The sequence below is a fragment of the Stegostoma tigrinum genome, chromosome 2 (genome assembly GCF_030684315.1).
Source record: "Stegostoma tigrinum isolate sSteTig4 chromosome 2, sSteTig4.hap1, whole genome shotgun sequence".
NCBI lineage: Eukaryota > Metazoa > Chordata > Chondrichthyes > Orectolobiformes > Stegostomatidae > Stegostoma > Stegostoma tigrinum.
Window position 1 is genome coordinate 81,645,801 of NC_081355.1, and position 27,431 is coordinate 81,673,231.

At 39.2% G+C, this 27,431-nt stretch overlaps 1 protein-coding gene across 7 annotated transcripts in view; it reads left to right on the forward strand.

Moving 5' to 3' along the window:
• ica1 (islet cell autoantigen 1) overlaps positions 1–27,431 on the forward strand; it is a 122,798-nt gene that overhangs the window by 22,985 nt on the left and 72,382 nt on the right. For 6 of the 7 annotated variants that reach the window (XM_048522380.2, XM_048522400.2, XM_048522362.2 and 3 more), the window contains exons 4-6: positions 15,513–15,585; positions 21,794–21,917; positions 23,749–23,947. In XM_048522380.2, the coding sequence (XP_048378337.1) occupies positions 15,513–15,585; positions 21,794–21,917; positions 23,749–23,947 (396 nt within the window). Of the gene's footprint in view, positions 1–6,748; positions 6,847–15,512; positions 15,586–21,793; positions 21,918–23,748; positions 23,948–27,431 lie in introns of those variants that run through there. The other variant, XM_048522409.1, reaches the window with a different exon arrangement.

A 27,431-nucleotide genomic window follows, 5' to 3' on the forward strand; every position in this document is an offset into this window, starting at 1 on the left:
AATTATTTTTTTAACCACATTATTGAGGAGCATTTGGAATATTTCCAGAGGCTTTTGATCTTGATTTATCAGATAATGCACGACCGTTTATAATTATTCAATTCTTTTTGTCATACCTTTAGTTAGGTTCCCGTAACTCAAAGTTAGTGATCTGTTCCAGAAAGACCTTTTTGAGCATTAATGGCTCAACAGTCAGATTCAGATGAGAATGAGGGATTGTTGGGTCAAAGTCGCAGCTGCCTCTTCACGAATGGAACATTTGTCCAGCTGGCACCTTCTGTTGGTCATCCACCCAAAAGTTAAAATCCATTCTGAATGCAGAATTTTCGAATAAATGCATCTACTCCTCTAAGTATGGTCCAAAACTGTTCATTGCTGTAAGCCAAAATTTGAAACGCAGTTTTCTGTTTTAGAAATAGTTTGACAGACTGAAGACTAACCCAGTAACCATATTCAAGCAGATCTAAAACTACTTGATAAATTGCAGTCGAGAGACAAGTGGCACATTTGATTTCTGTTCAGGACCTAAAGCATTCGGCTCACGTTGCACCCGTGGATGTTCACAACATCAAGCTGATACGTGCTTCATAAGGAAATGGTTGGGTACTGATTACGATGAAAAATTAAAATATATGCTGACTGCCAGTAAAGTTGAAATGGAATTGTGTAGAGTAACGGCAAAAAAATAGGAAGGAGTAGTAAATAGTTGAAGGATGGAGAGTTTTTGGTCTGTGGTGGAGAGTAACCAAGAATTTGCTGAGATGGAAGCAAGTAATCATGAAGGTTATAAGCCAAAATTCTAGCTCGAATTTTTAAGAGTAGCTGTAATGACTATTGAGGGAGCCATGTAACATGTATTGTGTGGCCACGGGCTTGAAATGGGTGATGAGAAAAGTAGAGGCAGTAAGTGGTTTTGTGAGTGCAGCTTCACTGAAGTTAGGAGGGAAAGTAATGGTTAGTTTGGATCCTTCACCAGCTAGCAAAATAATTTACTTCTGATTTGACAGTGCAGTTTTGTTATTTAGAAATGGGTTGGTTAACAAGCAATGAGTTGATTTTGAGGCAATTTTTAATGGCAGTGTTTAAATGCAATATTTCCTGATTTTTTTATTACATTGTGCAAAATCAAAGGGTAGTATTAAACATTGGTTTGTAAGTGAAGGATTGAACCTTATCAAGAATTGCAGTTTAAGTTTCATTAGAAATTTCATTGGTAACATTTGACAGCATATTTTCATTTAAGTTAAAATGAATTGGCTCAATTTGATGATGGTAATATTCATTTAAATACTGAGGCTCCACTGCAAACTTTCTAATTGCTGGCGAGGGATAATGAACTGAGATCAGGACTGGGCTGGTTTAGAGACTACTGTTCTGAACCCTGTCACATGATGATGAAAGTAAAGAAAGCACGAGGTGTGGTGCAGTAAGTCGGCAACATAGATACCTGGTGGAGATGAGCAACATAAATGTTAGGAGTTGGATAGGAATAGCTTGAGTTTTTTTTATTGCTGTCGAAATAATTGGATGAGGTAAGCAGTGATGAGGAAATACTGAAAAGGAAATGCTAGAAGTTAGAAAGAAAGAAGTTGGGATGGAAATAAAATTTATACCATAGCCTTAATGGCTGGATGACTCAGTAAGACATATTCTGAATATAGCATTTTGGTAGATGAATACAAGTTTAATGCTAATTTGAAAATGTCTTCTGTCAATCGTAAAATTAATACAAACAGGCATTGTTTTCATTGTTATCAGTTATCACAATGTATCTAAATAAAATATCATGTTATAAAAAGTAAGAATATGTGATAAAGGAAATGCATATTATAGCATATTTTCCAAGTTATTTTCGCAGTAAGAACGAGATCTTGTAAGAACAGTGATGGTCTGCAAAGTAACACAGCTAATCAACTTTTGAGAGATTTACATAAAAAGGAATCATGAAAAGCTTGGTCTACATGATGACTTGCAATTTGTGGACATACATTTAAGATTATCAGTGAAAAAATTGTACTGATCCAAGCTGATGTTACTTCTGGATAAATCAGTTCCAAGAATAAAACCCAGCTTGATAGATCATATGTAGAGAACTATATATAATACTTCATTTGTATTTTGAGTTCAGCATCACCTTGCTCTTGTACAAAATTTCCTATCAATAAAGTTGAGGACGCTGTATGCTTTATTAATTACCTTCTCCAACTGTCTTGCTGCGTTCAATGATTTAGAATTAGAATTTTTTTTGTCACTTATACTTGTCAAGTATAGATATACATGAAGATAGCAAAAAGTATACAAAGTTTCCAGTTCTGAAACCATCTTGGGTACAAAATCTTAGGTATAATGTAGGAAAACAAAGTTAGAAGTTTAGTGTCACAGTCCATCTAAAGCAGAGGAAGCGGGGGGGGAAAAAAAAGCAGATGGCATTGACGAGTTCGCACTGGGCTTTATCTCAGAGCCATTCACACTATTTGTGCACATACATGCTCATAGCCCTCTTCCTGTACTCACCTTGGAATTGTGTCCCTTATATAATGAAAGCAAAATATTGCAGATTTTGGAAATATGAAGTAAAAACACACAAATTGCTGGAGAAAGTCAGCAGGTGTAGCAGCATCTGTGGAGAAAGAAATAGTTAATAATTGTCGCTTGATTTAATTATTCTTATGGTCTGAAAAGAGTCTGAAAATTGAAGTTTTAATGCTGTGTACCAAGTGTGAGAAAGAATCAGTGAAACATACTGTGAAGGTCCCTCGAACAAAAGGCAAAGGGAGTGTTAGTAGCAGTGATAGAGGTTTTAAAAGTATGTAAAAAGAGTGGAAAGGAGAAAATGGGTGAAACCTGCTAAGAGTCAAGTCATAAAGAAACAACTGAAGTGTGTGGGGTGGAGCAGGGAGGGTGATGTAAGAGAAGTAGAGGACAGAGGTCATGCTGTGAAGTTGTACACCTCAGTTGTAGAATGGAATCCTGAAGATTGTGAGGAGATATAGTCAAGGTAACTGGGAGTTGGTGGATTTATGGTGGATATTGATGGACAGCCTATCCCCAGAAATCAAAGGTCAAAGAAGGAAGGGAAGGAAGAGGTTGGAGCTGGACCAGGTACAGCTGAGAGAAGAATGGGAATAGGAAGCAAAACTGAATAGTTATTCCTGACGAGAGGAAAAAACGTCAGTGATGTGTCAGAGGAAAAAGTTGTTGATGAGGGCCAAGGTAACATTGGAACAAGTAATGTTTCACATACCCCACAAAGAAAAAAATATAATCTGGGATCCATGTAGTTACTCATTGCCAGACCTTTGACCTGGAGAAAGTGAGACAAGTTAAAACAAAAATTGTTCAAAGTGAGAAAGAGCCCAGCCATGTGAAGGAGAGTGGTGGTAGATGGGAACTGTTCAGGCCTCTATTCAATGCATTTTCTTTTTGGTTAATAGGATAGTCATTACAGAAACATTGTCACCAGGCCGCAGAGTTTCTTAAATATCAGAATGAAACTACTTTACACAAAAGATGAAACCAAAGCAAACCAAGCTATCTAGAAGACATACACAGTTTAGAAATATCTGAAAATATCTACTTAGTTTCTGTCCTATGAACTGTGGAGTATTTTTACTTAAAGACTCAACAAATTCAAAGCTTAGACTCTCTCAGTTTCCAATAGCTTGCAGGTTTCTGACCAGAAACACTTCTGTCAGGGAGTTTCACAAGCTGAATTTCTCTACTGAAGTAACATTGATTTTTTTACTGCGCTGAAAAGCGCCTCAGAGATTTTACTTTCTTCTGGCCTCAGTCAGACTTCTTTCAAAATGCCGTAAAACCACCAGTCTCCAGGCCAAAGATCAGCCTTTCATTGTTTTGAACTGCGGAATAGCTAGTGACATTTATGGTTTCACCCACCTATAGTAAACAACCTCAGGATAAATAATTTTTCATTGATACGCGATGGGCTTTCCTACTTTCTGTTGCATATTAGATTTAGTTTCTGATCTAGAATGTCTGTCTGATCCAGATGTTTTCAAAACCCTTCAGAGAAGTAATATGAATAAATCATGAATGCTTCATCACAGAAGCTAGAAGGATTTTTTTCAAATAAATGTTATTAAGATGTGGAATGTCCTACCTGAAATGTTTTGTAGGAAGAATCCATCATAAAAGGAAATTGTGTACCTGTTGGAAAGACAGCAAATGTTAAGTGTGGGAAAAATGCGACTCACTGATTTTGAATGTTTATATAAGCTCACTGCAGCAAGCCAGTTTTTGTCCTATAAAAGCCTATGATTTCCTAAGAGCTACCAAGAACAATGACTTAGCGCAATTAGGTCTGCTTTTGGGATATGAAAGTACTGGGAATATATTCTTGATTTCTACACTGCTCGGGTGGTTAGCACTGTTTGCAAAGGTAATATTGAAGTCTGGAAACACAAGGATATGTATAAGTACTGTAAACTGTGGAAAAAGTGTTTGAATAAGACATCCTTAAGCCTGCAGGTACTGGCAGAGAGTTCAAGAATTGTGAGAATTGGCATTTTTGGGACCAGAAACTTTGTTACATATTCTCTAGAGATTCATAAGTAAGGAGTAGAAATCTGAAGAGTGGAGTTTTGGGGTTCAAGAGCACTGAAAAAGGATTTTATTTCCAAGGTAAAGAGGGTGAATAGTTCAGTTTGGGATAACTGGCCAGCATGGATGAGTTGGACCCATGGGTCTGTTTCTATGCTGTTATGACTGTATGACCGAAGATGCCTGAAGGACCTGAATTGCCATTGACTTTTGGTGCTAAAGTGTCATCCTGTTCCTACCTTTTTAACTTTCCCCTAATGTCCCTTTTTGTGCCCTCCAGTTTGCTAACTCTTCTTTCCCATCATTTAACAAGTGATTCCTTTCTTGTTTCAAATGTTTTAGTTGAAACTTCTCCTTTGCAAAATTATTGGACAGAATGGGCGTGGTCAGGGAAGGCAATTTCTTGAAATACACTCTTGATCTAATGGATTTATGTAGGGGGTATTATGCGCACTATCTGCTTCATTTTAGAACATAGAACAGTACAGCACAGTACAGGCCCTTCAGCCCACAATGTTGTGCCAACCTATTATCTGACTAAGATTAGACTACCCTGCATACCCTACATTTTACTATCCTCCATGTGCCTATCCAAGAGTCGCTTCAAAGTCTCTGTTCATCACATAAATGTCGATAGACATAAATTGACCAGCATGAGCCAATTTCTCTGCTGATCTATGATACCCATAGTGGTGTTGGAAGAAGAATGCAAAAAACCTTTCAAACGGGATATGGAAAAAGAAAATTTTTTTAAAGAGCTTTTTGAGTGAGCAACAGAATTGCACATCTCTTTCAGAAAGATAACACTGGCAGATTCAGACAAGTATTCAGTACTCTGTGCTATATGATTCTGTGAATTAAAAGTGAAGTATTGCTATCATTATTACAGCTCTTTTTTAAAAAAAAAATAAATCTACAAAATGCACATGGAAAGGGGATTCCGTCATTTTGGTTGGTGCTTTATAGAAATTAGGATCGCCTGTCATGACGTTTTCCTTCCTTTCACACACTGATCCTTTCCAGGCCCTAAAAGTCCATGACATACCTTAGTCTGAGATCTGTTGTTCTTCTTTCTAGGGTCTCCTTGCAGCCCCAGCAGTACCAAATACTGGGTTCTGCAGTCAGATTGGCCAGTAGCTCTTGACAGTAGGACTTTGTCCGACTGAGGTATGGAAAGTCCAACCGTCACCTGCATAAGGCCACCTTCAGCATGTTATTTTGGTTGGGGTGGAGGCTGTGCTTTAAGTGTCGGTTGGTGGGGGTGGTGAGCAGTAGCCCATCTTTCTCACTCATTCATCCCTATAGAATTCAGTCCATGGAATATAGTTAATTGTGATGAGTCCGACCTACCACCTGTAAATGGCACAATAAAAGGCCCACTTGGCCCTTAAATCTATTGCTCTTCTTTGCACTACAAAAAGTAGCCACCTGATGGCACTATGGCAGCATTTTGCTTACAGCACTCTGTCAGGAAGCCCAAATAAGAGCCAAACTGCCTGTGTTTAATTGTCCTGACTCAACCAAGTGCAGCTCACAGAATATCAACTCAGTGTCTCAGTAAGGTCCACGTCACCAGGTACTAGCTGCTTATCAAAATAAGAAAACTGTGCAGTGTATCCATCATTTTCTGGTTGATCAATTACTCGCTGTTCCTGTCCACAAAGATCCCAATCCTTTGCAGTTGGTTTATGTTGTTGCACTTAATGAATTCTCTTTTTTTTAATGAATTCATTTTTTTTAATCCCAATCTTGTCCTCTTTCTACCAAGTTGTTTTAACCAACCCAATCTTCGTATATGAGTGTTTGTTAAACACTAAACCTGAAGGTCTATATTTGAGGAACATCCTTTATTTACACATTGCAATGTATCTATTTGATGTGTTGCTGAGGAACTTCAGAAGTGGAAGTTAGTTATAAAAGACAAGTGGGTGTTGTTACGATCAAGATAAGCATGAACAATTGAAATTTAACTTCATTCATCTGATTTTAACACGAGACATTTCTTGGACTGAAAAACAATACTGCTAACCTGAAATGTCTGCTGTAGTCACCTGATAAATCCAGGCAACACAGATGGAACGTACAAAACCAGCTATATCAGAATTACCATTTTAATTGGGCAGTGCCAAAAATTTGCAGCTCCTTTGTAATTATACGTGCATGATAATTGCACATATCCAGTTCGGAATGAAACAATTACACAGGCACCACAATCTCCAAAGGACCTGCATGTCAAGAGCAGCCTTTGAGCAGCGTAGGAGGGAAAAAGCAAATCGACTGATAACAGTAAGAAAACTGAATCTCTTCTCTCTCTGTCTTGCCCCTAAACACTCTTTTCCCCCCCCCTCCCCCCCCCTCCCTCTCTGTCTTTTCTCTCGCTCTTCTCTCTCTTTTCAATCTTCTAAACCTGGAAACTTAACATCTGTGATTGTATTTGCAATTGTTATCCCTGTCAGTACCATAACACCCTAGTCCCCAGTCCCTTTCTTTTAAAACATTTATTAACCCTGTGTGTATGTGTTTGATGACATGCTTTCTTCTTTTCTCCGGTTTGATAGATAATTGATGTGTTGGTTACATGCTTAAAAATTATTTATTGTGATGGACCAGAGGGTTAAAAAGGATCACTGCACTTCACCAGGTCATAACAGCCTTAAAAACAGATAGACATGTGACATTCCAACCATGTTGGAAATGAAGTGAAAGAACAAAATATGTCTGAGGAGCAAACATATATTGGACACCAAGATAGAAGATACTTTTTGTAAATTGTCCATGACTTTGTTCATTTTGAATCAGAATACAATGATTCATTAAGCTGTTTAGAATTATAGAGCCCTTACAGTGTGGTGGAAGCACGCTATCTGGCCTACTTAATCTACAATGCCCCACTGAAGAGCATCCTACCCAGACCCAGTGTCCCCCCCGCCCCATCTCTATCCTTGTAACTCTATTTCGCATGGCCAATCCACCTAATCTGCATATCTTTGGACTACCAAAGGTTTGAATTTATTCATGTGTTTAGTTCAGGCTTTTGCACTGAACGGCAAGAAGGTGAGTGTTAAGGTGGGAGAGAAGATTGATCAAGGATAGTCAGCATGGCTTTGTCAGGGAAAGATCATGTCTGATGAGTTTAATTAACTTTTTTTTTCCTGAGGAAATGAATAGACGTGTGGATGGTGGTTGAGGCTGGTGCAGTAGATGTAATTTACATAGACTTTATGTAAGGCTTTTTGGCCAAAGGGTAAAAACCCATAGGATCCACAAATTTGACAAGTTGCATCCAAAATTGGCTTGAGAATAGGAAGTGATGGTTGAAGGGTGTCTTTGTACTGGAAGCTTGTGTCCTACGGTGTATCACAGGGATCAGTGCTGCGTCCCTTGCTATTTGTGGTATATGTTAATGATCTGGGTTGGAATGTAGGGATTTTAGTCAGTAAGTTCACAGATGATAGGAAAATTGGTGGTGTGCTATAAAAGTCTTGATTCGATTTAGGTGTACAAAATAATGATGGGCATAAATACGGTAGATAGGAAGAGATCTTTCCTCTTGGGAAGTGAGTCAGTAGCCAGAGAGCATAGATGTAAGGTACAAGTTTAGAATTTTTGAAGCTTTCTTTTCACACAGATATTTGTGGGTATTGGAAATCACTGTCTAAAGTGGCAAGAACCATTACGATACTTCTGAAGTACTTAGATGATCACTTGAATCATCATACCATACCAGGCTACAGCCAAGTGCTGGAAAACAGCACTAGAGTAGATGGAGTGCTTGATGACCAGTGTAAACATGTGAGTTGAATGGTCTCTTTCCATGTTGTAAAACTCTCTAACACTGTGACATTTAGAAGGAAGTCATTATTCCAATTGCACTTGTGTCCAGGGACTTTCCATTGTCTCTTCAAACCTCTTACCAGTATCATATCTTGCTAGTCACTGGAAACAGCTAGCATCAGTGAGCAGCTTGGGAATATCATGATGACACAGGCATGTGATTACAGGAGAGAAACAACAGAAAATATGTAGTTATGCTGATGTCCTTTGTCAAAGTAGAAGTAACTTGACCATATATTTTACGAGATAGTGGTAGAGGTCTGTATTGGTTTTAATCCTCCATATGTCCCCACCTGCCTTCTATCTATTCCTTATACCTCCTTCTGCCTCTCCTCTCCCATATCCATTTGCTTCTCCTTTTGCGTCTCCTCCTAACCCTGTTTCACCTTCTCCTCTTCCATTCTTCCCTATTTTTCTTCTATCGTGTTATCGCCTTTGCTTCATCCATATTCCCTCCATTCCTGTATTTGCCTTGTGCTTTTCCTGTACCCAGATTTCTTGATGATAATGTGTGGAATATTCAAGAAATACATAGCAGATTTGACAGCATCTTGTGGAGAGAAAAAAATAACTGCATGAACGTTTTTGGGTTGTGACCTTTCATCTGAATTGGGAAATACAGAAATCAAGTTTTTTTTTAATGTAGGTGAAATGGAAAAGGATGAATAATTAATGAAGGGGTGGTCTGTGAAAAGGCAGGAAACATTAAATGACAGGAGAATTGGTGGGTCAAAGTCAACCAGAAGTCAGGCAAATAAAGAAACAAAACAATCAGTTTATTTGAGGTGTGAATAACAGAATATCTGCTGTCAGAAAGCAAAGTGAAGAAAAATAAGATTGAGGCAAACACTTACATAGAAAGCTGAACAAAATGGGGAAGCAGTGGTTGTGACCTGAAATTGTTAAACTCCGTGTTCAGTCCAGATAGTTGTAATGTGCCTAATTGAAAGAAGAGGTGCTAATCCTCAATCTTGTATTGAACATCATTGGAAAGCCACAGCAGATAAGGGACAGAGCTTTAAGCATGAGAACCAGGTGGAGAATTAAAATAACATGCCACTGAAACCTTGGTCAGGCTTCCAAAGTGAATGGAGATGTACATCAGGTGACTGCTTTGTGGAACGTGTTCTCCTGCCACCTCATTTCCCCCATCCCCAGCCCAATGTAGAGAAGATTGCATTACGATCAATGAATATGGTAGTAAAGATAGAAATTTTAACCAGAGTAAGCCAGACAGCAGATGACTGGGATAACAAAGTGTGAAGCTGGATGAACACAGCAGGCCAAGCAGCATCTTAGGAGCACAAAAGCTGATGTTTCGGGCCTAGAACCTTCGTCAGAGATGAAGGTCTAGGCCTGAAACGTCAGCTTTTTTGCTCCTGAGATGCTGCTTGGCCTACTGTGTTCATCCAGCTTCACACTCTGTTATCTTGGATTCTCCAGCATCTGCAGTCCCACTATCACAGCAGATGACTGGGGTTCTTCTTGAGAATTTGTTTATTATGTGAGAATTTTACAATTACAGAGAGCAGACATCGAGAAGCATTAAAGGCGTTTGATTTTTTGCTGAGGACTGCCCATACATCGGAAAGCTTTTGGAGTCAGTTTGCGGAAGAGCTGGCTGGAATCAGATGTAAGAACAGTTACTCCCAGAAAAATGAGTTAGTTCAGAGCACTTGTGACATTTTACATTACCTCATTGTAAGGATTTTATTTAGATAATTCCAAACCAGAAGCAATTGATTAGAAACCTGAAGGGATTATTAGAAGTTAAGAAAGTAGAAGTTCAGTTGTGTGAATAATCAAGGATGAGGCTGTCAAGTTATCAAGACAAGGAGTTGAAAGAAACAGTTATGGTAAACCTCCTGACCTTCCCTTCTCTGAGGCTGAATGTACTGTCCTAGCAAAGGCCTTGGTTTCATACCATTATCCTTTCCCCATACCTTGATGAATTTCGGGTTCACCATAATGTTGAACTGTTCTTCTGCTGCCTCCATCTCCACGCTCATTTCTTCAGGCTGGAACCGTGCACACCCGAACCCCCCCCCCCCCCCGCTCATCTCTCTGATCCACCTCCAGTATTCACCCTCTACTTTGACCCATTCCTCAGGCATCTTACCTGCCCTTGATCTCTTCATTGAAACCTGTCAACATGACATCAGTCATCTCAATTCCTCTGCTCCTCTCACCCACTCTAACTTGTTCCCTTCTAAAATTGACACATTTTGCTCTCTCGGGTCCAGTTCTGACTTTGTCGTCAAACCTGCTGACAAGGGTGGTGCTGTTGTAGTCCGACGCTGAAATCCTTACCTTGCAGAGGCTCAATGCCAACTCCGACATTTCTTCTGACACCACCGGACCACGACTCCACATCAAGCCATTATTGTGCAGACTGTCACTGACCTCATTAACTCCAAAGATCCCCCACCCCCCCAACCATTACCTCTAACCTTATCGTCTCCCAACTGTGGACAGCCTGCTTCTAGCCCCTTCCCTAAATCTACACACCAGACTGTCCCAGTAGGCCCATCATAGCAGCCTGTTCCTGCCCCATCAAGCTCATTTCCTCCTACTTTGACTCCGTCCTCCCTTCGCTTGACCAGACCCTGGCCACCTACATCTGTAGATGCCCTCTGCCATATTGAAAACTTCCAGCTTCCTGGCCAAAAACTGCCTCCTCTTCAACATGGATGTCCAATCCCTCTATACCTCCATTTGCCACCAGGATGGCCTGAGAGCTCGCGGCTTCTTCCTTGACCAGAGGCCTGAACAATCCCCATCCATGACAACCTTTGTCCACCTGGCTGAACTTATTCTCTCACTGAACAATTTCTCCTTTAATTCATCTCACTTCTGCCCAGTCAGAGGAGAGGCAATAGGCACCTGCGTGGGTTTCAATTACACTCGTCTCTTTTTGGGACATGTGGAACAATCTTTGTTCCAATCCTACACTGGCCCCCTCCCACAAAGCTTTCTTTCGGTATGCCAACAACTGCTTCAGGGCCTGGACCTTGAAAAATCTGTTAATTTTGCCTCTAATTTCTATAACTTTCACATGTTCCATCTCTAACACTTCCCTTTCCTTTTCTTGACCTCTCCGTCTCCATATCGGGGAATAAACTGTCCACTGCCATCCTCTAGAAAGCCACTGACTTCCATCGATACCTTCACTCAAGCTCTTCACACTCTATGTCCCGTAAGGATTCCATCCCATTCTCTCAGTTCCATTGCCTACATTACATCATTGATCGAATGGATGGCCAGAGTTTTCCCCCTCCACCTCCTCCCCGGGTAGAAATGCCAATTACTAGGTTTAAGATTAAAGGAGAAAAGTTTTAATGGAGACGTAAGGTGCAAACTTTTTTACACAATCTTTTGCACTGCCAGAGAAGGTGGCAGGTGGATACAATAGCAATGTTTAAGAGTTATCTTGACAGATATATGAATAGGTAGAGAATACAGGTATACAGACTGCATAGAGGCAAAAGGCATTTCGTTTAGAAGCGCGTTATGTGTCAGTGCAGGGCTGAAGGGCTTGATCCTGTGCTTTGTTCCTTGTAATATCTCCAAGTTTGTAGATGATGCACGGCTGTGGGGAAGATGAACTGTGTGGAGGATGCAGAGATGCTCCAGTGTGATTTGGACAAGTTGAGTGAATGGGCAAATGTATGGCAGATGAAGAATAATTTAGACAAATGTGAGGCTATCCACTTTAATAGCGAAAAAGAGTCTGATAATATTTTAGATGGTAAGAGGCAATGAGATCTTGGTGTCCCGGTATGCTAGCTCACCAAGCTGTTTTTGTTTTTGTTCAGATGTTTCGTCACTGTGCTAGGTGACATCAACAGTGGAGTCTCCAATGAAGCGATGTTATTCTGCTCCACTTGAAATTTATATTGCCCTTAATATTGGTACACTCAGACAATGAAGGCCATCAGTTTAATTAAGGCAGGGTAACCATAGTAGCCCAAACATAGACACGCATTGGAATTTCTAGAGGCATGGTTCTCCACCCATACTTCGATCAACAGACATAAAGAATTGGACCCCATATACAAACTCATACAGATCAAAACCAGAAATGACTGTACTCGCCATAATGAACTGGACAGTATAAATTCCAAGCCAAATAGGATAACATCGCTTCATCGCAGGCTCCACTGACGATGTCACCTAGCTTGGTGACGAAATGAACGACAAATCAAGCCAGCTCAGCGAACAAGTCATCAATCTCCTCTACAACCTGAGCTACTGATCTTTGCCAGAATTTTAAATATCCCTGCATACGATTCACTGAAAGTAAGCATGCAGTGAAGAAGGCACACAATATGTTGGCCTTCTTAATGAGGGGATTCAAGCACAAGAGTGGGGGTGCCTTGCTGAAATTGTACAGAGCCTTGTGAAACGACTCAAGCAGTATTGTTTGCAGTTTTGGTGAGCTGATCTGAGGAAGGAGGTTTTGCTATGGAAGAAGTGCAACAGAGATTTTCTAGACTGATTCCTGGGCTGCCAGGACTAATGTATGAAGACAGACTGGAGGGGTTAAGGCAATATTCACTGCAGTTTAGAAGAACGAGGTGGGGGAAATCTCATAGAAATCTCTAAAATTCTAACTGGTCAAGACAGGACAAATACAGAAAGGATGTTTCCAGTGACTGGGGAGTCTAGAACCAGAGATCACAATCTTAAGGATTTGTAGTGGGCTATTTAGCACTAAGATGATGAGAAATGTATTCTACCAGAGAGTGATGTGGCTGTGGAGTTCTGTCATGGAAAACAGTTCAGGCCAAAACAGTGTTTTTATGAAGGAGTTAGATATAATTCTTGGGGCTAAAGGGATTAAAAGGTATGGGGAGAAATTTGGAACAGGATATTAAGTTGGATTATCAAATTGAATGGCAGGACAGGCTCAAAGGGCCAAATGGCCTATTCTTTCTATTTCCTATGCTTCTGTTACGTATGGTATTTAAGAGTCAGCAACATTGCTATGGGTATGGAGTTGCATGGTGGGTGAGGTCGAGAAGGTGCTACCTTTTGATGGTAACCTCAACCCGTGTGGGAATGAACCCATGCTGTTGGCGTCACACTACATCACAAACCAGCAAACTGACGCTCTCCATCTTTAAAGGACACAGGTGAACCAAGGAGGGTTTCACAACAATCAGTGATAGTTTGAGTCCTGGTGATCATGAAACTAGCTTCCAGTTGGCAACTCACCTGCTTCTGTGGTGGGATTTGAACCCATGTCCCAAGGACATTAACTTGGTCTTCTTGATTATCAGTACAGGAACATGACCTATAGACCACAATGTGTCTGATCCATTCTCCTTGCCAATAATACTGTTGTTAAGGGTTGTGGCCTCATTGCTTGAGAGATTTTTGAAGCCCAGTTTTCAAGTCACCTGTTCCTCCCATGCTTGCTGTTACCACGTGTCACATCTCAAATTGTTCATACACTATTTCCCAAAACATTTTCTGAAAGCAATCATATCTAATTTGCATCTGAATGAATCAAGGCCAACTGCTTGTACCGTCTCTCGAGAAACCTGGTTTCACACATTAGCCACTCCTGTGCAGAAATAACACTTTCACAGATCAGTTCTGTATTTTTCTTTCCCTATAATTTAACAGAGGCAGTTTACTCTGTTCCCACTATTCCAGAAAAGGTGACATGAGGGGCAATTTTTTTTTTATTTGCACAGAGTGGCTTGTGTGTAGAATGAAGTGGATGTGGGTACAGTTACAACGTTTTTAAAAGACATTTAGGTAAGTATGTAAATAAGAAACGTTTGGAGTGATAGGAGCCAAGCGGAGGCAGGTGAGACTAGTTTAATTTGGGGTTATGGTCAGCATGGACTAATTGAACTGAAGGGTCCGTTTCCTTGCTGTATGACTCTATAATTTTATGTCTCATACTCAGAATCATATTGGACACAAAACATTAACTCTGTTTCCTTCTCCACAGTTGCTACCAGACCTGCTAAGTTTCTCCAGTATTCTCTGTAATAGTTCCAGAAGCCAGGTTCAGAACACAAGGAGAAGTGTTCAATACCACGCATATCCATAACTAATAGCAACAGCTGATATTCTGATCCAATCACATCCTGTGCATATAACAACACATTCACCAGCATATGTAGATTACACTCTATGTTGATCTCAGAAACCATATTTGGATTTAGCAAAGTCTTTGTCATAAATCTTTGGTAATTGTAAAAGTTTGGGAGTAATGCTGTGAAGCAGAAATTGATATATGGCTTTGAAATTCTCCAACATGCTTCTATGTGAGTAAACTTGAATTCTATTCATGCGATTGATTGTACAAATGAGATAACCGAATATTTGATTTTGGAGCGTTTCTGCATTCTTTCATTACATCTTCTGAACAGGTCAAAATGGTTCGTGGTTGTCTGTTTTCATCCTCCAGCCCCAGCCTCAAATCTCATAGGACATGTTTGTTAAATGGTTCTCTACCTTTTTAAAACTACCTTTTTTATTTTTTTAAAAAAATAGCCATCTGGAATATGATTTCTACGCAAGATGTACAGTTTTGTTATACGATTTATTTATCATGAGAAGTTGACTGTCTCTTTCGACAGATGATGGCAGATATGCTGAATATCTGTAGCATTTTCTGTTTTATTTCATACTTCCAATATCTACAATACTCTGTCTTTCGCACAGTTTTTAAGGGAGTGGTGAGAAATTGTTGCAAAACTTCAATGAATTAACCTTGAAGTTCATCCAAAAGCGATTGAAATATTTATCTTAAAAGGTTTGAAACAGGATTCCATCAGAGTCTGATTTAAAGCGTTCGGCCAAGCCGAGAGTACATTTAGTTCATTTAGAAGGGATTAATGACAAATATACATCACCTGATTTTGTCATTAATCTGTGGATAGTAAAGAATGCCTGATTTTGATATTTGATATTTGATTTAGCCAATCTAGATATTTTGAAACTAATCATTTCCCCACTGACCAATTGGCAGTAGGCATCTTAATAGGAACTCTGTCACCTCTCATCCACATCAAATTTTCTCATTAACCTCCACTTAATATTATGCCCTCCTCATGTGCAATTATGTTAATCCTGCTTGTGTTGGGTGTTTTGTTTAGATATTCCATTCCATCCAGAGAACATGTATGGAACTTCTGAAGATCATTGAACAGTACCAGAAACGGATTTGTTGTATGCATTTAATTTATTGTTTGAATGAAATTTTGTGGAATGTGTTTAATAATTTGTTTAATTATGTTCCTATTAGTACTTTATCTTAAATTTTAGAATTGAATGTCTCAGTTACAAAACATTAATGTTTTTAATTACTTATTTTGACAATGTAAGTAGTAATTTAGAAAGAAAATCTTGATAGAAACAAAAGATGGTCGAGCAGTTTGAGTATGTTCATCTGTTCAATTAGATCATGGCTGATATGTAGCTCAGCTCCTGTTACCTGTGCATATCTTTGTCTGATTTCAAAGCTTGGATTTGGTGATTTTTTAAAAAAATCTAGACCCATTTCCTAAGATTTGTTGACATCAACTGTACAGTATAGGCTTCCCATATAATCCCGACCAGCAAGAAAAAAATCATCCACTCTAAGGGTGTGAAACAGTACAGGATTGCCATTATAGAGGTGGGAGACCACTTGAAAGGGCAGAAGACTAGAGCTCAGATGGAGGCTTTCAAGAGTTGATGGATGTTCAAGTTGATGGATGGAAGGAGGTGATAATGGAGAAAGAGGAGTGTACTAATAATGTTTGTTTGTCAGCCTGGGGCAACTGTGACCATTTTAAACTCCATAATTAGTTCCTAATTAGCTGCAGAAACCTGGGGGCTTTTAGCACTGAATCACTTAAACAGACTAGCTGTGCATATATCCACCAAGTTAATGTAGAAAAATATTAAACACGGGCCATATGCCTGTTGAGAGTGAGTAATTTTAAATAAAAATAAAAGCAGTTGGCTTACATTCTCAAAAGTCCTGCATATGAGAGAAGGGTAGTTTTAAGAAGCAAAGCAATTGAATGAGATCAAAAATCTATAATTTATAATTTTTTTTACTGATTGACTGACTGAATGTCAGATGCTTGATTGAAGATTCTGGAGCCAACATCCAGTATGTTCAATAGCAATTTTTATAGAAGCTCAGGCTTTGAATGAGCCTGGTGAAACTTTTGAAATCATGCTATTGGTGTTGAGAGGAATGGGAGCAAATCTGCTTCATTTATCTCAACTGTTCCTTGGAGCTATGTTCATCATAACTTGGAACTAGCCTTGTGAGACCGAATTATACAGTTTTCTATAAGGTATATGGCAGTTTTGCTTTCTGACCCAGAACTTCAAATTATGTATTGAAAAGTCTTCCTCTGTTCCGAGTTCCAGCATGTGCCATGAGGCAAAAAAATTCACAATGGCAAATTGAGCTAGGTCAGATTGGGATGTCTGGCCAATGCAGGTGAGTTGGGCTGAAGGGCTGTTTCCCTGCTGTATGACTCTATAGTTGTCAGGAGGGCTGAAGTTAAGGATGGTATCAAACTGAAAGAAAAGACACAATGTTGTGAAGATTAATGATAGCCAAAAGGATTGGCGAAAATTTTAGAAACACCAGCAAAATGTGACTTCAAAAAATTAATAAAGAGAAAGAAATTGAAGTATGAAATAACACTAGCAAGAAATGTATCAACGAATTGAACACAGTAATAGCTTCCAAGCGTATTTAAAAAGGAAGAGAATTATAAAAATGAGCATTGATCCCTTGGAAGGTGAGACTAGAGAGTAAATAATGGAAAATTTAGTAAAAATAGTGACTCTGAATAAGTATTTTCTGTCTGTCTTCATAGTAGAAGACACAGAAGCATACTAACCTGAGTGGAAAAGCATGATGCAAAAGAGAGGGGGAAGAAGTTGAAACAATTGTGACCACTAAAAGGAAGTACTCAAAATTGAGAGACTAAAAGCTCCTGGACGTGATAGCGCTCACCCTCAACTCTAAAAATGGCCTGTCTCCTAAGATTTGAATGAACTAGCAGCAGAGATAATTGGTGCATTGTTTGTAAACTTCCAATATTCCCAAGATTGTGGAAACCTATAGACATACAAATTGGGAGCAGGAGTAAGCCCGTTGGCCCCTTGAACCTGCCTGTTATTCAGTAAGATCATGACTCCTTGTACCCATTTGCCCTCAACCTTTCAGCCATTGTTTATCCCAAATGTATTTACCTCTGCCTTCAAAATATTCAAAGTCCATCCACAGACCTTTTTGAGGAAAAGAATTCCAAAAACTCTTGACCGTGTGAGAAAAACCTTCCTCTCTTCCGTCTTAAAATGGTGATCTCTAGTTTTTAGGAACATAGGAATGCGAATAGGCCATTCAGCCCCTCAAATCTTTCCACTATTCAATAAGATCCTGGCTGATCTGTGGTCTGTCTCCATATGTCTGCCTTGGGGACCAGGTCACTTGATACCCTTGCGTAATAAAAAAAATTGTCTATCTCTGATTTAAACTAAATAATTGAATTACCATTGACCTGCAATTTCGGGAAAAGAGTTAAAATCCTCCATTATTTTTTGCATGCGGTAGTGCTTTCTAACATGTCTCCTAAGTTTTAGACTGTGCCCTGATTCTAGAATCTTCAACCAGTGGAAATAGTTTACCTTTATTTATCCTGTTAATATTCTGAAGACCTCGATTAAATCACACCAACTTTTTAAAGAGAGTAAAGGCATAATTTGTCTAATTTCTCTTCATAACTTAATCCCATGAAGCCCAGTACTCTCCTTGTAAACCTGCATTGAACTCTCTCCAGGACCTGAACATACTTCCTAAAGGACGGTAACCAGATGTGCTCACAGTACTCTGTGGGGTCTAACAAGTGTTTTGTATAATGCAGCATAGTGCCTTCATCTTGATACTCCAGCCCTTTAGATGTGAAGGCCGGCATTCTGTTAATTGCACTGACTGTTTTCCTGTACCTGTTTGTGGCATTTTAAGGAAGAATTGACCTGAACCCCCAACTCCTGTCGGAAATCTAATATATTTAACTTTGTGCCTTTTTTAAAAAAAAGCCCTGATCAATCCTTTCTCGGTCTGAAGTGGACAACCTTACAGTTGCTTATGATAAAATCTGTTTGGCACATTGGCAATGCGGTATACTGCATCCACTGTACCCGGTGTGGCTCACTCTACATTGGGGAAACCAAGCGGAGGCTTGGGGACCGCTTTGCAGAACAGCTCCGCTCGGTTCGCAATAAACAACTGCACCTCCCAGTCGCAAACCATTTCCACTCCCCCTCCCATTCTTTAGATGACATGTCCATCATGGGCCTCCTGCAGTGCCACAATGATGCCACCCGAAGGTTGCAGGAACAGCAACTCATATTCCGCTTGGGAACCCTGCAGCCCAATGGTATCAATGTGGACTTCACCAGCTTCAAAATCTCCCCTTCCCCCACTGCATCCCAAAACCAGCCCAATTCGTCCCCTCCACCCACTGCACCACACAACCAGCCCAGCTCTTCCCCTCCCCCCACTGCATCCCAAAACCAGTCCAACCTGTCTCTGCCTCCCTAACCTGTTCTTCCTCTCACCCATCCCTTCCTCCCACCCCAAGCCGCACCTCCATCTCCTACCTACGAACCTCATCCCACCTCCTTGACCTGTCCGTCTTCCCTGGACTGACCTATCCCCTCCCTACCTCCCCACCTATACTCTCCTCTCCACCTATCTTCTTTTCTCTCCATCTTCGGTCCGCCTCCCCCTCTCTCCCTATTTATTCCAAAACCCTCACCCCATCCCCCTCTCTGAAGGATCTAGGCCCGAAACATCAGCTTTTGTGCTCCTGAGATGCTGCTGGGCCTGCTGTGTTCATCCAGCCTCACATTTTAAGATCCTGGGAATTTGTCACTTTTCAGTTCCATTAATTTTTAATTTTACGCTAATTTTATTCAGACTCTGAGCCAGATTCTGTATTAATTTCTTTTGAACTTCCAGTAAGGTATCCTCCTTTTCTACTGTAATGCTGAAGCAAAGTAATCGTTCAGCATATCTGAAAAGCACAAAAGCTGATGTTTCGGATGAAGGGTCTAGGCCCAAAACGTCACCTTTTGTGCTCCTGAAATGCTGCTTGGCCTGCTGTGTTCATCCAGCTTCACACTTTGTTATCTTGGATTCTCCAGCATCTGCAGTTCCCATGATCTCTCATTCAGCATATCTGCTATTTCCCCGTGGTCATTGACAGTATCCCTACTCTCAGCCTTCAGTGGGCCAATGATACACTGAATCAACCACTTCCCCTTTTATGTAACTGTAAAATCTCTTTTTTTCAGTGTTCATTGCAAGTTTCCTTTTATAATTCTTTCTAGCCACATTGTGGCCCTTTGTTGGTCTTTGGTCTTTGTGTTTGTAATTTTAAATAGCCGCCATTTGTTCTAGATTCTCCTAGAAGGCAAAACATCCTTTCCACGTCCATTCTGCTAAGACCCCTTAGGATTTTGTGTTTTGATCAAGTTGCCTACTACTTTTCTAAACTCCAGGAAGCACAAGCTGAGCCTATCCAACCTTTCCTTATACAACTGCCTGCCCATTTTCCAGATATTAGTCCTGTAAACCATCTTTTCTTTAAACTGAACTGTATCGAATGCATTTCTATCTTGCCATAAATAAAGTGACCAATATTGTACAGGGTAATCCAGGTGTGGCCTCACCAATGCTTGTATAACTGAAGCATAAACACCCTGTATTTGTATTCAGTTCCTCTTGCAATAAAGAATAATATTCTGTTAGCTTTCCTAATTACTTAATGTGCCTGCATTTCAGCTTTTTGTGATTCTTGTACTAAGGCGTGCAGACCCTTATGCATCTCAAGCTTTGTAATATCTCATCGTTTTTATTCATTCTGCCAAATTGGGGGAAAAATCACATCTCATTTTCCTACATAATATTCTTTCGCTCGAGTTTTTCTCACTCAATCAAGGAAACTGTAGCTCAGTTATTCTAACATCTGCCAGCTCAGAAAACGTGAGAATTGATTGTTCAGGAGGTACTTGCAGGACAGTTGAAAATCATTTAGAATCTCCCTGATATTGTGAAATGCAAGTCACGATTGACAAATTTATTTGCATTCTGTGAGGATGTATCAAGCAGGCTGGATAAAGGGAATCCGGAGAAATGTTTGGATTTCCAAAAGACATTTGTTAAGGCATCACATAAAAAGTTACTGTGCAAGATTAGAGCTAGTGATTGTTCCAGTGATGTGTTACTTGAATAGTGAATTGGCTAACTTACAGAAAAGAGAATTTGCATAAATGATCAAATAGAAAAGTTGATGTGAATGAGTTTGTAACCTATATTAATAACTATAATGAAGGAACCAAGGTAGTGAAATTTACTGACAAAGTAGGAGAGAAAGTCATGGGACAAAATTGAATTATTTACAAAGGAACATAGGTTTAATGAGTGAGCAAAAATGTGAGGTTGTCAGCTCTGGCAGGAAGAATAGAATAGAATAGCAGAAAAGTATTTAAATAGAGAAAGAATGCTGCAGGGCAGATGATCTAAGTATCCTTCTACATGAATTACAAGAGGTTTTCGTGTACTGGAGTTATTTAGGAAGGCAAAGAGATTATTGTCCTTTATTACAAGGGGATGAAATTTTAAAGTAGGGAATCCTTTTTATACCTACGCAGGTCATTAATGAGATCATGCCTGGTGCACTGTGTGCGGTTTTGATCCTTTACATAAGAATGGATATATTTGTATTGAAAGCAATTCTGAGACCATTTAGAAGAATGATCTTAATGAAGGAAATATGATTCCCAAGGGACTTAATAGGGCATGCATGAATGCGCATATTGGAGTAGATGTAGGCCCCTCAAGCCTCTTCGACTATTTAGTATAATCCTGGCTGATATGATTATTTCACAATTACACAAAGTCTAGATTCCCCACAAGGAAAAACAAAGGGATACAGTGTAAAAACATGGGGTCTCCCATTCATGACCGAGATAGGAAACTCTGCCTCTCAGGATCATTGGTCTTTAAAAATCTCTACCCCAGAGATCACTGGTGGCTGGGTTATTGTCCAACTCTGCCTTGACTATAATCTAATTTTTGATCTACAAGGGAGCCAAATGGTGTAAGAGATGGGCACAAACAGATCAGCCATAATCTTATTGAATGATAGGGCAGGATCAAGAGCCATTTGCTCTGCTCCTATTTCTGTTACGGCTGATGCCTACATTGGGCACTAAGTGATAAAGCCGGCCTTATGTTACTCTATGCCTGTTGTCAGCTAAGCTGAGGGAAGTCATTCGGAATTATGGACAAAGGGAGAACAATGAAAAACGTAAGCTTTGAGCTGTTATAAAAGGTTACACTTTGTTTTTCCTTTTTCAGTTTTGTCTCAGGAAGAAAATGAATTGGGACGATTTCTCAGATCACAGGGTTCACAGGATAAAACCAGAGCTGGGAAAATGATGCAGGCATCTGGAAAAGCACTATGTTTCTCTTCGCAACAAAGGTACTGAAAGTATTTCAGGGAAATATACTTCAGTATATTTAGCTTAAATGTAGTAGTTTGGTAGTGCATTGGGTTCGTGACTAGTACGGTATACAATTGAGTAGTAGGAAATCAAATTTGTCTTTGACTTATTCTCGTGCGTTTAATTTGCACCTTGATCCAGCTATCCGAATGTTGTTCTGAAGTGACTCAGTGTAAATTGTTAATGTTCAACTCCTAGCGGATGCCTTTAGATCAGCAGTGTCAAAGACCTGAAGAAATTGTCTCACTTGTATTATCTCATTTGCCCACATCGCTAACATAAAGTGGTTTATGGAGAAATGGAAAAACATCATGTTAGAAGCTAGACATTTGCTTATTCTAATAGCTGCACCCACATGGCTAAGACAAGTATTACTCTTTGATTTTGAAAAAGCTGATGAGTTTGTGTCCAAGGATTTGAACTTATTTACCTTGATTGTAATTCATGTCTCTCTTTCAGCATAAAGCACTAATTTACTAATTAGCCTACTCTTTTTTTTTTGAATTACCACCTGTATCATGGTGTTTCTTTTTAGGATAGTTTACACGGTCTCAATAGCTAACAGCTCCAATCTGGTGCTGAGAAGCTGAATAAGAATAATCTTAAGCAAAAATTGTCAGTTCCTTTTAAAGCTCTTTGAGATCTTGAGCTTCCACATGTAAATACAATCTTTCAATCAAGTTCCTCAAACCAATCTCAATAATTATTATTTAATTGAGAGCGAGAACTTGCACAGCATTATCTATTCTTGCTATCCATTTCTTCAGGCTGGTGAGGTTCGTAGTGGTTCGTGGGTTGATTAAGTGAGCAGTTATAGCCACTTACCCATATGCCAGATCTCTAAATTTTACTAAGAAAGAAAGATGTTTATTCCATTCCATTGCCATGCTCATCTCCCTCACTCCCAATTACATCTATAATGGATAGATGACTACCGTAAGGCTTTGGGAGATATGGACTTTCTGAAGATTTATGTTAGATATCTGAATAAATTTAACAGAGCCCTTCAAATTCACATGTGTGTACAATTTAAGTATCAGAGGAAATAGAAACAGGGTCATATGGATGTGTACTTTGCACTAATTATACTTTATTAAGGTATGAGTAACAATTTTAAGTACCAATCTACATGTTGTGTTATTTTGGAATATATTATTTGCCAGCACAGAGCAGGGGTTAACACTCATATAATTATAAATGTAACAAAGTTAATGAATGGGTGTCAGGATATTAGTGAAAATTTGTTTCTTCAATTTCCAAGTTTCCTATCATCATGCTGTCCTCTTGATTTAATTTTTATTTTAAACCTCCTTTTTGTTATTTATTTAGCAGAGATGTCTAACATTTGAAATCTGCTTTTATTGCACTAGCATTGATCAAATGTTGCACTTGTTTCAATGAACTGTTCTACTTTTCATGATGTTCTCATCCCCGTGTCTTCAAATATCCTTCCTTTTGCCTTTTTTTAAACAAACTTATTTGCACTTCTGCAATATGCTGGATTTTCTTCCAAACTGTCTTTGTCTGTAACCTTCAGACTGTAATTTACTTATTGAGTACGGGGTTCTAACAATTGAGGTATGGGAATTGAATCAGATGTTAACGGTGCAGTTTTTTAAAAAATCTTTTGGGCATACAATATGGTTCCCAATTATTTTCTGACAAGTTGCTGTTTGTTCGCAATAATTGATTTAATTTTGTAGCAATAACAGTAAAGGACAGAGTGGAGGATATGTAATGTAATGCTACTTCTCTTTCTAGTACTGAGATAGAAGTGAAAGCATTAATGTGTTGTGGTTAATACTATAGGTTGGCACTTCGCAGTCCTTTATGTCGACTGTACCAGGAGGTTGAAACTTTTAGGTACCGTGCCATTTCTGACACTTGGTTGACTGTGAACCGTATGGAACAGTCTCGCACAGAATATCGGGGAGCATTGCTATGGATGAAAGATGTTTCTCAGGAATTGGATCCTGATATGTACAAACATCTTGAAAAGTTTAGGAAGGTAAGAAGGATAAATTTTGACAGTCTTTTGTGACCACTTTTGGATAAGTTTTACAATTACAAATACTGGCAACAGAGGATACTTTGTATTGGTGCACAATTTGAAGCTTGAAATGCTCACTTTCAGAGTCAAAACACTTGATCCTACCCCCCACTTTCTGAAAGTATTGGAGTTGTGAATTGTGTGTGAAGCTGGATGAACACAGCAGGCCAAGCAGCATCTCAGGAGCACAAAAGCTGATGTTTCGGGCCTAGACCCTTCATCAGAGATGTTCCTGAGATGCTCCTTGGCCTGCTGTGTTCATCCAGCTTCACACTTTTATAATCTTGGATTCTCCAGCATCTGCAGTTCCCATTATCTCTGAGTTGTGAATTTTTTTTTTTATTTCTGTTGAGGGTGTGACATGTTTCAAAGTTTTGAAACTTTGGAATCTTTAATTGTGTTCTTTCTGCTGACAGAAGTGTAGGAGTATATTTACTGATAATAGAACACCTGGTATATTGCATTGTTTGTTTTGTTACATTCAGGAATTTGTTAATATAAAATTGTGGTATTTGGATGGTAAACTGTATGGCACAAAAATGATTAAACCTTACAACAGCATGTCATGCCACAAGTTACCTCCTTTAACTACGGACTGAAAACAATTTTTTTAGCACAGTGTTGCTATTGCTGATTTGCATGGATTAACGTTCTAGACAGGAGCAGTGGGGCTCCTACCCAATCCTGATCCATGTGCTCATCATCTTCCTAAATCATCTTATCACAATTATTCTAAATTATTCTTAAATGTTAACAATGCTCTCAGCCTCTTAAACTTCAGTGTTTAAAAGCTCCTTCCTAATATTTATCCAAAATATCCTGTATTTAACATTGAATCATGTCCCTTTATTCTATATCCCACAACCACTGGTAGCAATTCCCTTATGCCAGTCTTGTTAAAGGTTATTAAGTCCAGGAGTATATCCATTCTGCTGTTTCATCACATGACTTTTGACCACAGTGCTCAAATAACCATTTTTCCAACTTGTAATAAGAAATAGACAAGTTCACAGCAGATTAACTAAAGCCTGGGTCCAATTTTGTTCTCACAATAATGGTGAGCTACAGCACTCACCAGTATTTACATGGAAAAGAGACAGCAACTCTGAGTGAAAGCACAATCAGAGGTATATGTAGAAACCCAAAAGTTGCTGTCTGAGTTGTTCTCCTCCTAAAACTATGCAAAAAAATGGCATCTTGCTATCTAAGTCCTGCTCAAATACATTGAACAATAGTAGTTTCTGTACTCCTTTCATAGCTATGGACAAAACACACCAAAAATATCCAAGTTTGTTCATTCTCGTGTTTGTGATGATGCACTTAGTTGTTAATACTATGAAACAACTTCTCTAGCAAAATTCATTTCCAGCAGCACAGTGTGATTGATTCCTTCTGAGTTCAATTGTTAGAGATTAGGAATTATTTTTCTTCCACTTTTTTTCTTTATCTTTTTTCACTCTTTCTCTTGCTCTCTCGCTCTCCCTCTGTCATAATCCATTTTTCTGTTCCCTCTTCATTGTACATTCTGTCCTGAAATTGAAAACGCTATTCCTAACTGAAATGCTAGCTCAGACTCTGTTTTGCTTAACTTCAACCTGGTTAATGCACCGCACAATTATTTGTCCTGTTAATACAGGTCCTCAGTGTCTGGCAGAGCATGCTGTGCTTTTTGGATTGCTGATTGGGAACACTTTGCTCCATAAAAACTGAAATATGCAAGTGAAACAAATGGTAGACACTATTCATTTCCTACATTGAGCCGCTTTTGCTTCAAGGTTTTTAAATACACCCATGTTCTTTCTCATGGGTTGCTTCTACTAGTGTTCTGGTTTTACATCAATAATTGGCTAGTTGAAGTAATGCTCCGTCGAGTCTAAAATTATTGGAGCTTGCTGATCTTCCTGCTTCACTGTTCACTGGATAATCTTAATTGCCTTCTGGATAAATGCTCAGAGCTGTACAGGAAGAGCATGGTAGTAAGAAGTCACAGCAGTACACTCAGTACTATTCATTAATTATTGAAAGCTTTTGCCGAGTTCATCCTTGCATAAGCCTCACATTACACAATTGCTGAAGAGAATGAAATTGGTGCTTCAGTATTCCTTAAGATTTAATGAATATGTGTGCACATATGGGAATTGCAATTGAATTAATGTTCAGTAAATACATTTTGAAAAAGTAATTAGTTTTCATGGCAATCACTTTAAAGAAAAGTGTCCCTCATCTGTTTAACTTACATTTTTAAGTTATGTATATCATAATCTTATAAAGCTTACATAGAAAGAGGCCACCATGTCACTGCGACGTTATTTCGATCCAAGTTCAAAACATTATTAATCTTTATTATCAAGATGTAATTGTATTATGCCAACCTTCTGTCTTGTAAGCTAATTTGTGTTGTGGTAGTCATTTTAGTCCGATAGAACCCCAATCTATTTGTTAGCAGGTCATTGGCTGAGCATGTGTATTGTTCATTGGCCTCTGTTTTCTCTGGCTCACTACTTAACCAGCTGAATTATTTATTTCTGTTCACCTTTTCTAATGCCTTTACAAACAAACATCCTCCTTGCAACTGTCTTCTAGTTGTCAGCTATCCTCGTATTGGTAGGAATAGATTTTTGTAAATCATGCTGTAACTGATCACATGACTGAAGAACCTGAGAGAGAAGACACCAGTCTAGAATGAACATATTTTAAAAAGAAAAGTAATTTTAAACACTACGCAATGATCTGTATTTGATAGTACAGATGTAACTATACGAGTGTTTCAGTGCATAAAGAGTTGAAAAGCCTTATGTGGGGATAAGGACCAAGCTGTCTCTTGGACAGTGCATGAGCCAGAGATGCTTGAGAACTGTATCTCAATGTGCATGCAGCAATATTGTCTTAAAGTGCAAGTTAAAGCAGATTGAACTCTTTTCCCCAAGCACCGAAGTCCGAATCTGAAGTTAAGAATCCAAAAGGTACAAATGAAAATGGATAACTCTGAAGATAGGAAACGACCTTTTGGAAAACTTTGGCAATAAAACTGATGCTTGGACAAGACCTTGGAAGACTTTGATTTATAGGGTTCAGAGCAGGAAGACGCTGGAGGGCAGGATTAAAGGACTTTGGAGACTTTAAAATATAGCCGTGAACCACTGGAGAGAATGAAAACAGAATTGGAACTCTTCAACCACAAAAACACTGCTCACCATTGCAGAGCAGGAGGACAACAATCAGTGTTGAGGATTCTGAGATCTGAAGCAGCCAAAACTGCTGGAGAAACTCTGTAGGTCTGGCAGCATCTGTGGAGAGAGAAATAGTTAATGATTCAAGTTTGATACTTTGCCTCTTCTTCAAAACTGCAGTTCAGAGCTCAGAACTTAAGGTGGGCAGTACCTGAGCAGTGGGATATGATGTTCCCTTCCACCATCAGCAATAATCTATAAAGTTTGGTCTC